At 42.6% G+C, this 12,650-nt stretch overlaps 1 protein-coding gene across 1 annotated transcript in view; it reads left to right on the forward strand.

Moving 5' to 3' along the window:
* The window catches only part of TMC7 (transmembrane channel like 7), a 62,046-nt gene that overhangs the window by 24,485 nt on the left and 24,911 nt on the right, over positions 1-12,650 (forward strand). The window contains exon 6 of the mRNA XM_028528931.2: positions 4,065-4,210. Coding sequence (XP_028384732.1) covers positions 4,065-4,210 — 146 coding nt within the window. The remainder of the gene's footprint in view (positions 1-4,064; positions 4,211-12,650) is intronic.

Raw genomic sequence — 12,650 nt, forward strand, 5'->3', positions numbered from 1 at the left:
AATCCCTTAACAGTCTACTAATCCCAGGTTAACACCCCCTTCCTTACAGTGGTATTAATCTCATCCTTATAGTAGTTCCAAAAGGGTTTCTTTTACCTTCTAAAAAATGATTTTTTGCGAGCTTTCATTTTTTGATTCCACTTTTTTTCAGCAAAAAAGAGCACAACTATGAAAAGTGACCATCTGCCTTTTAGATCAGGGTTTCTTTACCTGAGCAATGTCGGTAACTCAGGCCCAATAATCCTTTACCCTGGGCACCTGCCCTGCGTGCTGCAGGGTGCAGGCAGCCTCCATGGTCTCCGCCCACTCGATGCCAGTAGCGGTTCCACAGCTGTGACAACCACAGTGTCTCCAGACACTGCCTAATGTGTCCCGGGGGACAGAATTGCTCCTAGGTGAGAATTGCCCAATTTGATAGTTACAAAAATATCTTTCTGAAAGTTATCAGTATCAGAATGATATGTCATTGAACTTCCAATTTCCTGAGTAGTTAAACAGAAATATTGAATTTGTGTATTGCATTTAATTCTGAAAAAGTGCTTTTTACATTTCTGATAGTTTTCTCAAAACCACTGAGAGGAATTGTCATGTGGGCACTGAAATGTGCACTATGCAAGGAGAAAAATTCAGTGTCTCACCCAAGGTCACACAGCTGGTAAAATCAAAGCGGTACCAAGTCCCAGAACTGCTGTTAGCCCCATTTCTTTTTACATCCCCAAAGAGAAATCTGTAGAGCTCCACACATCATAACCTTCTTCCTTACAGGAAATATTTTACAGGAAATGTAGATGCACCTGGTTATCAGTGTCAGTGAAGTATGCGTCACAAAGAACAGCCCTGTTCAAGAGAATTTTCTACAGTGACGAAAGTGTTCTGGAACTGGGCTGTAAAATGCAATAGCCATGAACTAAATGGCTCTTGAGCACTTGAAATGTGGCTAGTGTGACTGAGAAAGTGAATTTTAATTTCATTAAAAATTTCAGGTTAGGCCCTGGCCTGGTTGCTCAGTTTGTTATAATGCCATCCTGATACACCAGGGTCACTTGTTCGATCCCCAGCCAGGACACAGACAAGAATCAACCAATGAATGCATAAATAAGTGGAAAAAACAAATCCCTGTTTCTCTCTCTCTCTCAAATCAATCAATAAAAAAAAATTTTAAGTTTAAATTGGCCGTAGAGAGAGATAGCCAACAAGATCTAACAGTGTTTTTCTGTGTTGAAAACGATTGAGCCAAGTTCATTATAAAATCAAAAAATGATTTCCCTGGCCCAGTGACCTTTTACCCTGAAATGCTACATAATTTTGAGGGAGAGATTAATGGCAACCCTGATATCAACCCTAGGTAAATATAAACAGGATTCATGTGATTGGGCAGGTTTTCATGGCCTGTGTGCCCCGCCTTTGGGAGAGTTAAAAAGAAGTTGAAGTTTTCTGTTTCCACATTTTTTTCTGTTAAAATTTTACTTAATTAATATTTATATTAATACTTAATACATGGTTGTCATAAAAATTTTAGAATTTATAGAGCAAAACATGAAAGCACTCCTCTCCAGAAGTCACTGAATCTTGAACACTAAGGCTCATAGCCTTCTTGCCCTTTCTCATGCCCTGACAAGGGCTTGCTTCATGTTTTAGACCATGGAGTTTTCATGCTGCAGCCAGGCCCCTGTTGATGGGTATTCAGGTTGCCTCCAACAACGCTGTGGTGAACTTCTCTGTGCTATCCGTGCCGCTGCTTCCATGTATGCTCTCTTCTCAGTCTCCTGGAGTGTTCCTGCTGTCCAAGGAGGAATCTGAGATGATCAGTTACTCTTTCCATAAGAAGTCAGGGACTGTTCTGTGCTCGATGTTCACACAGGTCACTTTTTTCCTTGTTTTGTTGCTAACAGCTTTATTGAGGCATAATTGACCTATCATATAACTCACCCATTTAAAGGGTTCAATTCAGTGGTTTTTAGTGTATTCACTGAGTTGTTTAATCGTTACCACAATCAATTTTATGATATTTCATCACCTCTAAAAGGAATGTCATACCCTTTAGCTATCACTTCCCAATCCATGTTATTAGCCCTAAGCAACCATTGACCTACTTTATGTCTCTATGATATGCTTATTCTGGACATTTCACATAAATGGAACCATATAATATGTGGTCTGTTGTCTCTGGCTTCTTTCACTTGACATGTTTTTAAGGTTCATCCATGTTGTAGCATCTATCAGTCTTTCATTCCTCGTTATGGCCAAATATGGTTCCATTGTGTGGAATACCACATTTTGTTCATTCCTTCATGATGGACACTTGGGTTGTTTCCACCTTTAGGCTATTGTGAATAATGCTGTGATGAACATTCATGTGTGAGATTTTGTGTGGAGGTACATTTTCACTTCTTTGGGGGTATATACCTAGGAGTGGAATCATTGGGCCTAATGGTAACCCTATCCCTAATCTGGAGGAAATTCCAGACTTCTGAAGTGGCTGCACCATTTTATATTCTCACCAGCCCTGTATGAGGGTTCTGATGTCCCCACATCCTTGTCAGCACTCGCTATTTTACCTGATTTTTTTTATTATAGCCACTCTGGTCTGTATGAAATGGAATGTGTTTGTGGTTTTTATTTGCATTTCCCTAATGACTAATGAGTTGAGCATCTTTTTATGTGCTTATGGCCATCCATTTGTGTATCTTCTTTGAATAAATGTCTCCTTGGATCTTCTTTCTGTTTTTAATTGGATTATATGTCTTTTTACTGTTGAGTGGTAAGAGTTTTTCATGTATTCTATATACAAGTATCTTATCAGATACATGATTTAAAAGCATTTTTTCCTATTCTCTGGATTGTCTTTTCACTTTCTTGATAGTGTTCTTGGAAGCACAAAAGTTTAAATTCTGATAGAGTCCAATTAATTTTTTCTTTTATTGCTATTATTTCTTTTGGGATCATATCTAAGGACCCATTGCCAAACCCAGGATCATGAAGATTTAGTCCTCTATTTTTTTCTAAGAGTTGTATAGTTTTGGCTCTTACATTTTGATTTTTCATCAGTTTTAAGTCAACTTTTATATATGGTGTAAGATAGGGGTTCAAGGTTTTGTTTTGTTTTGTTTTTGCATGTAGCTATCCAGTTGTTTCAGCACCATTTCTGGAAAAGACTATAATCTTTTCCCTTATCAAAAACCAATTAATTGAAAACATATGCGTTTATTTTTGGACTCATTTTCCATTGATCTATGTCTATTCTTATGTTAATACCTGTCTTGATTACTATTGTTTTGCAGCAAATTTTGAAACTGGAATGTGTGAGTCACCCAACTTTGGTTTTTTTATTTTCAGTATCTTTTTGGCTATTCTGGGTCCCTTTTGATTCCATATGAACTATAGGATTAGCTTGTCACTTTCTACAAAGAAGTCAAATGGGATTCCGATAGAGATGTTGAAACTGTAGATCAGTTTGGGGAGTATTGCCATGGATTTCCCAATCCATTAACATGGGGTATTTTTTTCATTAATTTAGATCTTATTTAATTATTTAAACAGTGCTTTATAGCTTTAAGAATACAAGATTTAGCCCTGGCTGGATAGCTCAGTTGGTTGGAGGATTGTCCCTATATGCCAAGATTGTGGGTTTGATCCCTGGCCAAGACACATACAGGAAGCAACCAATGAATGCATAAATAACTGGAATAACAAACTGATGTTTCCCTTTCTCTCTCTCTCCCCCCCTTCCTCTTTCTAAAATCAGTAAGTAAAAAAAAAAAGTCTATGAGATTTACATTTCAGTTGTTAAATCTATTCCTAGGTGTGTTATTTTTTGCTGTTACTGCACATGGAATTGTTTTAATTTTATTTTTGGATAATAGACCTGTGTATTTTTAATGCTCAGGTTTTATTCCTGCTTTCTTTATTTTGTAAACACTAAGTACCTATTATACCTCTGGGATTGTTCTAATGTCTGGGGATTCAGGGATAAACAGTAATGACATTGGAATGTGAGTTCTTGGTCTCCTGGTTCCTTGCAGTGAACTTACCAGTCTGACCTCATGCCTGTGACTTTTTTTCAGGGTTTCTTGGAGGATACCTGCCTGTTTTATGGACATTACACCATTGATGGGGTAAAATTTCAGAATTTCACCTATGATCTGCCTCTGGCTTATTTATTAAGCACAGTTGCCTACGTGGCCCTGAGCCTTCTTTGGATAGTGAAAAGGTAAATTTTCTTATCATTGTGTTCTCTTTGAATTATCCTGCTGGCTGGAGTTTATTGGAGGCCATGGATTCTTTGAGCCCATGCCCAAAAGATGAGCAGAGTCCAGGGCGGGTTTTGTGGAGGAAAGATTTGTGAGTGTTTTGGAGACTGTGGAAACCTGGAGGCAGTAGAGGCAGGATTTTGGAGCTGGAGGAGCAGCCCAGAGATCTTTACTCAACCATTACTGCATACATTTGCCCAACCTTATCTTTCATCTGGTGTGTATGTTAACCGAGTCTCTCCTGGATTTTGAATGGCAGAAACCCAGTTCTGACCAACTGGGGCAAAAGGGAATTGAGTGGCTCAGAGAAACAAGGAAGGGAGGAAACTCTAATTACAGGAAGGACGAAGATAAAGATATGGCTTTGAAATATCTGAAAGCAAGAACTCCTTCATCTCTGATTCCCTTGGTGGTGGCTTCCTCATGTGGACTTTCTGGGTCATGGGTTCAGGAATCCTTTGAAGAGATTGGTTAGCTCTGTTTCATTTCAGTACCCAACCCTGACCCTTTAGCTGTGGCCAGTTGGTTAGGGTCACATGAGAACATGGCATTTCCCCAGTAGACAAGTAGTTTAGTAGGGGCATCAATTCCCAAGGAAATAAAAATGAGGAATATTAATTATCTTAATTACTAACAAAGAACTTCCCCCCAAAGTACAGTGACCCAAATATGATAGAAGTTGTGTATCTTTCTAGCATAAAGTTCCAAGTGGGGTGCAGGTTAGTGTGGTAGACATCTTCTCAGCCATTGTGGGATTCAAGTGCACCGAAGTTCAGCCATTTTCAGCATGCAGCTTTGAAGCTCCTCGAGAGCCGAGAGTGACTATGGAGGAATATCCCGTGGGCGGTGTTTACCAGCTAGGCCTAAAGTGATACACATCACTCATATTCCGTTGACTACAGCTTAGCCACATGACCATAGCCAACTGCAAAGGGGTCTGGGAAATGTCATCCCTAGCTGGCAGCCACTTCCCAGTGCTAACACTATATTATGGAAGGGGAACCACAAATATTTGATGAACAGCTTTCTGTCTCTGCCACATGGGCACCTCTCTTACCCACATCACTGTCACATGAGAACAGGAACAGTGCTATAAGCCAGGGGGCTGTGAAGCTCCATATCACAGGAGTAGGAGAGACCAAGATGTTGGGGCCTGGATTTGCCCTCCATGGGGACCAGGGATTACCACCTCGGAGAAAGCCCCAGAGCCGAGCTGGGCACTCATATCCTGAGTCAAGCTATGACATGAAAGTTACCTGGTGTGTGTCCATTCCCCACCCACATGGGCAGTGTATGGACAAGAAGGGGCAGTGACTTTTTCTGGGGCAGAGGGGCAGAGGGGCAGAGAGATGCTTGGTAAAGAAATGTTGGTTGATCGGGGTTCTGGCTTTGCTCCTTTGTAATGGTAGACAGTTTGGAGTGTCATGGGTGGGCACAGGTAACCAGGTTCTTGGTGATCAGGACAAAAAATTGAACCGAACACCCAGAGTTTATAGCAGAGAACATGAGAACAAGCCAACTCCAAGCAGAGATTGACCTCACAGCCTGGAGGGACTCTATTCTTATAGGGCGGACCCTTCCTGGCTAGTTTTGGTGGGCTTTTACTGCGCATGTGCAAGTAGTTGTACTACTTTAAAGCTACTGCGCATGTGATCTCCTCTGATTTTCCCTGATTGGCCACCAGGGAAGAGGGTCCCACAATGCTACTGAATTGACCCCCTTTCTCCTGGGGTCCCCTGTACTAGGTTCACTTTTGCCCCTTACCAGAGAATTATAGCTCTCCATGTTAGAGATCAGTGAAAAGGAAAGGAATTATTTATTTGTTATATAGACTTAAGAGTAAGAGTAATGACTTAATGTCTTCATCAAAATCCCAAAGTCCCCTAAAACACCCACAAACACACACAGTTCCTCCTTCCCCCCTTTGCCCAGTCTGGGGTACCATATCTCAAGAAAAGAAGTATAAGTCCATGGCTCAGGCAGCCCCCGGTTCTTCCCAGTAATCTGTGCTCGGCTGGCAGGCCTCCCTCTGTTCCCAGCATCAACTGTGTCGCCAGGATCTCCAGTTCTTATTCCAAAACCACATGGCACCTTCTCATGGCCCAGCAGCAAGAGTCCTTTCACCCCTTTCCTTCCTGCAAAGTGTCTCCTGCATTCTTCCAAACTGCTAAGAGAGAGCTCTGCATTGCTGCTACATCTTGCTTTCCAGTTTCTTAAGCTGTATGGCAAAGGGAGACCCAAAGCCGAGTGATTCTCCCTTGCCACATGGCAATTCTCTGTCAAGCCGTGTGGTGGTTCTCTACCAAAGCTGTGTGGTGATTCTCTACTAAAGCTACGTGGTGATTCTTGTCATGGCCGCCACACCTGGGTTTAAATCCTAGCGCTAATCTTCCTCCGCAGCCCCATTTCCGACTCCTCCCACAATTGGCTACACTCCCAACACTCCCATATTTTTTCAGCTTTTCTGGGCAGCCTTGGTTAAGTCTGGGAGGTGTAGCCCTGTGGCATGGAGCCAATCATCTCCAAGCTCTCATGAAAGCTCTGTAACCAGGGGGAGTTGACTCCCAGTTACATCTAGAATGGAAGTCACTCCCTTCTCCCCAGCTTAAAGCATGGCCACAGCTATTTAACATATCTATGAAACCAGTTAAAGGTTATAGATATGTTAAATGACTTCTAGAGGTTAGCTGCAAAACCATTGCTATGCAAAACAACTCAATGGCCCTGCTGCAAGTATCCCCTTCCCCAGCTCAGACTGGTGGGGGTGAGGACATCCCATATTTTTAATATTTCCTGGACACTCTGAGTTTTGGACCCCATTAGTCCTTCTTTTAGGGGGCCCCTGGCTGCACCCTCTTATAGGAGGAGCCCTCTTTAAGACAAAAAATACAAAATATCTTTTTTAAATTATAAAATATGAAAATAGCGGGACCCTATGAACATATTGCTAGAGGTGGTCCCGGGGCCCTGAAAGGGCCCTCAAGAAGAAAGAAGCTTTCTTAGCCAAACAGTAATTTTACGTCTAGATCTTGCTCAAGCTCCTCACTTCTGGGCCTTGATTGTGTCCTGGAGAGGACTGGAGGAAGCATTGGGTGTGATGTAATGAGGAAGGTCCGCCCCTGCAGGAGAAGATGCTAGAGTAGCAAAGAGCATGGACTTTGAGGTTCCCAAACCGAGAGTTGAAAGTCACTTCACCTTTTTAAACTCATTTCTTTCACCTATGTAATGCACACACTTGGTTGGTGGAAGGATGCACTGAAACAAGACAGGTAAGGAACTTAGGACTGGGCCTGACACCTGGTAAACTTTATTAAACTAAAGTCATCATCATAAATTGGCCCCCATTCTGCCACTAACTCTCTGATTCTAGGGAAACAACTTTCTCTAGATCTTAGCTTTCTCATCTGTTAAGTGTAGGTTTGGTCTAAATTAGTGGGACTGGGGTGGGACTTCATGGAGCTTTATAAAATAACACATTTCTGGACCCCACATGAGGCCTACTGACTGAAAATCCCAGGGTATGAACCTGTCACAGGTGTGCACAGGTAACCAGGTTCTTAGTGATCGAGGACAAAGAATTGAACCGAACACACAAAGTTTATAGCATAAAGACAGAGGGAAGATTTATTAAGTGATAGTACACTCCACAGGACACAGGAGTGGGCCAGCTCTGAGCAGAGAAAAAAAGGGCACATGGGCTGGGGGATTCTATTCTTATAGGGCAGAAGCCCCCTTGCTAATCTTTGGCGGGCTTTTCCTGCGCAGGTACAAGGAGTTGGATTTCAAAGCTACTGCGCATGTGTGGTTTCCTATGATTTTCTTGATTGGCTACTGGAGAAGGGAGTCCCACGATGTTATTTCATTATAATGATATTATAATGAATCAGGGGTAGCGCGCAGACGCATTCTATGATTCAGAGTTATCCCAGTAAACAGGAACAACCTGTCTTAGGGGGTCTTTGTCATGTATAGATGTTTTCTACCTCAGCCCTGCGGGGGGCCTCTGGAGCTTCCTTCCTGACTATCTCCTGCCTCAACTTCTCCCTGAGAGACATGGTTCTCAAAAATCTTTTTGGGGTTGTTGAAGGATGAAGATCCGTCTTCCATAGCTGCTTCAGGCTTAGATTGGACAGTAGACCCTGCCTATTGAGAACCACGGAACTCTCGCCCTATTCTATCTAGAGGTTGAAGAGGAATTCCTGAGGCCACCTCGGATGCTGTATGTTGGTCAGCTTCGACATCGTTCTCAGGGATTGGTTGGAAACCTTGGAGCGTCATCAGTTTGACGTGGAACTGCTTAAGTCTAGAAGAAACAAATTTAACAAGTAAATTAAATAAGCAAGGCCCTAAAAGTAGTAAAACCAGCAGTGTTATTAAGGGCCCTAAGAAGGGTAATAACCATGTTAAGCCAGGGAACCATGAGGTCAGGGCTTCTTTAATCCCTTGGCCCTGTTGATTATACTTATGTAGCCATTCTGTCTGTTCATAAATTTTTTTTATGTTAGTTTCGATCATTCCAGAGTTATTTATATAGGTGCAGCAGGTTTTATTGATAACAGCACATACCCCTCCTTGTTCTGCTAGAAGATAGTCAAGGGCAAGGCGGTTATCCATGACTACATTTGCCAATGAGTCTACTGATCTTGAGAGTCCAGCTAGAGTACCAGCAGTATCTTTGGAGATTTCTTCTATAATCTTAGTGAGTTCCCTTAGAGTGGCCTCATGATAGGCGAAGCCTCCCCAGGGGGCTGCAGCGGCTATAGTGGCAGCAGCTCCAGCCACTACTAGACCAAAAGCTCGTTTTTTTCTGCTGAGAGATGGACTCCCAGGACCCGTGGTTATATTTATAATGGTTAGGTCTTGGGGTGCCAAGGTCCCTAAGGTGCAGTCACCCCCATGTTTAGAGTTGCTGAGATGAGTATAAGCAATAGCTTCTTGAAATTCTGAATGATCCGTTAGCCAGTTATTGGGAGTCCCACATAGCCAGACGAGCCCCCGGGGGTGCTGCAATAACTGTGGCATTAGTGGAGTTATATTTGTTAAGGAGGGCATATGGCAAGGGGGAAAGGCAGTCCTTAAAAGGGCCTAAGTTATTTCTCTGATCTTTCCCACCTGCAGGAGGTGGTAGAAATTTTGCTAATACTCCTTGAAGAGATTGGTTTAATTTCCAAGTAACACATTTAGAAGTATCGTTTGTATCTGCATTGTGAGTTTTGTCAAAGCAACAATGGGTACTATTAGGAATACAGTTAGAACCATAATTTGGGTAGCATACTATATGTGACCAATTTAATGGTTTGAAAATTTCTTCCTCAGAAAGATTCTCTAGAAAGCTGGAACTTGAAAGAGAAGCCAGGGCTTGAAATGGGTCAATGGCCCTTGTATGAGTATTATTATAACATGGGGTACATCCCATTGTACTGTTGCACTTAAGAGAGGTGCTGGAGTAATTAAATGGCTTCAATTCTAGTGGGGTCATACGGAAACACAAAGGAGGATTTCGCTCCCATCTGACTCTTAAAGAAAAAGAGGAACGCGTGTAATTGGCGGAGGAATTCAAAGCACTGATTAAGGATTCATTAGCTATTGGGTAGGCTTTTATATGAGTATTGTATCTGGAAGGAGTTTCTGGGTTAGGATGACATATCCAACATTGGGCCAGGTTTTCTCCTGCTGCTAAGGTCCGAGAAGCATTCACTAGAAAATTTTCATCCCATTCCGTTATACAGGGTGCAGGCAAGTAGAGAATGGTTAATAGAAATAACAAAGACATTTTCATTTTAGACAATCCACCCAGATATGATTCCACCCAGAAGGAAGTGAGCAAGCCTTTATATGAAGCAGAGGACCAGTATGAATAGGAAGTTTTCAAGAAGTGCAACTATCCAGAACAATGGTGATTTCAGTGCACTGTTATTGGTTATTACTTATCTTTTTAGGGCTTCTTCTTTTTGAACAGGAACCTGAGGTCCTCCAGTGGCTCGCAGGTATAGTCTGGGCTTTGGGTCTCCAGCTGGTCCTGAGTCAGATTGGGATCCGTGGGGGCTAGTTTTACCCTGGAAATATGAACCCAACTATCAACCCCTAAGAGTTTCACAGCCATAGGGGTACTCAGGGCTACCTGGTAAGGCTCTTTCCATTTAGGGTTGAGTTGGTCTGCTGGTGATCCCTCCTTCCAGGTTTTAAGGAGTACCCAGTCTCCCGGAGATATGGCAGTTTGAAAATTCCCTTTCAGAGCTGGTAAAACTTTATTTCCATATTCCTGTAAAGCTTTCTGCACTTGTCCTAAGTTTATTATATACTTAATTGCTTGATGGGTTTCTGTATCGAATATCAGATTTAGAGTTAAAAAGGGCCGGGCATACAACATTTCAAATGGACTGAGTTTAGTATTGGCCTTAGGGGAGCCCCTAATTCTCATGAGGGCTATAGGTAGTAACTTAGCCCAGTTTTCAGAAGTTTCTTGGCAAAGTTTTGCTAATGTCCTTTTTAAAGTTTGATTTGCTCGTTCTACCTTTCCAGAGGACTGTGGTCTCCAAGCAGAGTGAAGATAATATTTTATGCCTAGAGCTTCAGAAACTGCTTGAGTGATCTTAGAAGTGAAGGATGGCCCATTATCACTTTGTAGGGATCGTGGAAGACCAAACCTGGGTATTATTTCCTTTAGGAGAGCCTTTACTACTTCTGTGGCCTTCTCTGTCCTTGTCGGAAAGGCCTCAATCCATCCAGTAAAGGTATCTACCAGGACTAGTAAGTATTTGTATCCTTTACAAGGAGGCATTTTGGTAAAATCAATCTGCCAGTCCTCTCCAGGATAGGTCCCTCTTCGCTGAATAGGTTCTATCAGCGGGGGCAGGGATGGCTTTTGCCCAGGATTGTTATAGGCACAAAGAGTACAAGCCTGGCAAATATTCTTTATGGTAGTAGCTATTCCCCTACCTATGAATAATTTGTTAACCATTGTCATTGTAGCATCCCTTCCAAGGTGGAAGGAGTCATGCAAAGCCTTTAAGAACTTCCACTGGGAGGCTTGAGGAAGGAAGAGCCTCTGGCCAATATATATCCAGGGTCCTTCCTGGACACCTCCTTGCTCCAAAGCCCAAGATATTTCCTCAGATGTATAGTTGGGCTTGATATCTGAGACATTTACAGGGGGGAATAAAGCCATTTGTCTATCAGTCCCTAGCGCTGCTTTCTTTGCTTCCTGGTCTGCTCTCCTATTTCCCTGAGAGATATGGGACATATCTTTTTGGTGGCCTTTGCAATGCATAACTGCCACTTGCTTAGGGAGCCTAACTGCTTCCAATAAATTTAAGATTTCTGGTCCATGTTTAATAGGGGAATTCTTAGCGGTGAGGAGCCCTCTTTCTTTCCATATGGCGGCATGAGCATGCAGAACAAGGAAGGCATATTTGGAGTCTGTATAGATATTGACCCTTCTTCCTTGTCCTAGGATGAGAGCTCGGGTAAGGGCTATAATTTCAGCCTTTTGGGCTGAGGTTGAGGATGGAAGGGGCTGTGCCTCAATGGTGTTATATAAACTAACTACTGCATATCCTGCTTTTCTCTGCCCATTCTGTACAAAGCTGCTCCCATCAGTGAACCACTCATCATCAGGGTTTTCTAAGGGCTGGTCTAATAAGTCAGTCCTGCTCGATTGAGTAAGACTAATAATGTCTGAGCAGGAATGGATCAAATCTGGGGACGATTCTGTAGGCATTAAGGAGGCTGGGTTTAGGGTGTTACAGGTCTTTATAGTTACTTCAGGATTGTCTAGAAGAAGGGCCTGATATTTGGTCAGTCTATTTCCTGTTAGCCAGAGGTGCCCTTTCATTTCTAACACCCCTTGTACCTGATGTGGAGTTAAGACTTCTAACTTCTGCCCGAGAGTTAGTTTACTAGCTTCCTCGGTTAGCATGGCTGTGGCTGCAACTGCTCTTAGGCACGGAGGCCACCCAGCTGCTACAGTGTCCAGTTTTTTTGAGAAATATGCAACTGGTTGAGGTTCATTCCCTAGTCGTTGGACTAAGACCCCTAAAGCTATCCCTTGCTTCTCTGCTATGTATAGAGAGAAAGGCTTACTTAAGTTGGGGATGCCTAAGGCTGGGGCTTTGATTAGAGCCTGCTTGATTTTATTAAAAGCCTGATCACATTCTTTTTCCCATATAATGGGTTCAGTGTCTGGCCCCTTAATGGCTTCATACAGAGGTTTGGCGATTAGCCCAAAGTTGGGGATCCAAATCCTACAGAATCCTGCCATTCCTAAGAAGGAGCGAAGCTGCTGTTTAGTAGCAGGTGGAGTTAATTCAGTAATCGCTTTAATTCTCTCCTGTGATAATTGCCTACATCCAGGAGTCAAAATATACCCTAAGTAATTTACTTTTTGTTTGGTAATCTGAG

This window comes from Phyllostomus discolor, chromosome 3 (assembly GCF_004126475.2).
Source record: "Phyllostomus discolor isolate MPI-MPIP mPhyDis1 chromosome 3, mPhyDis1.pri.v3, whole genome shotgun sequence".
In the NCBI taxonomy this organism is placed as follows: Eukaryota; Metazoa; Chordata; class Mammalia; order Chiroptera; family Phyllostomidae; genus Phyllostomus; species Phyllostomus discolor.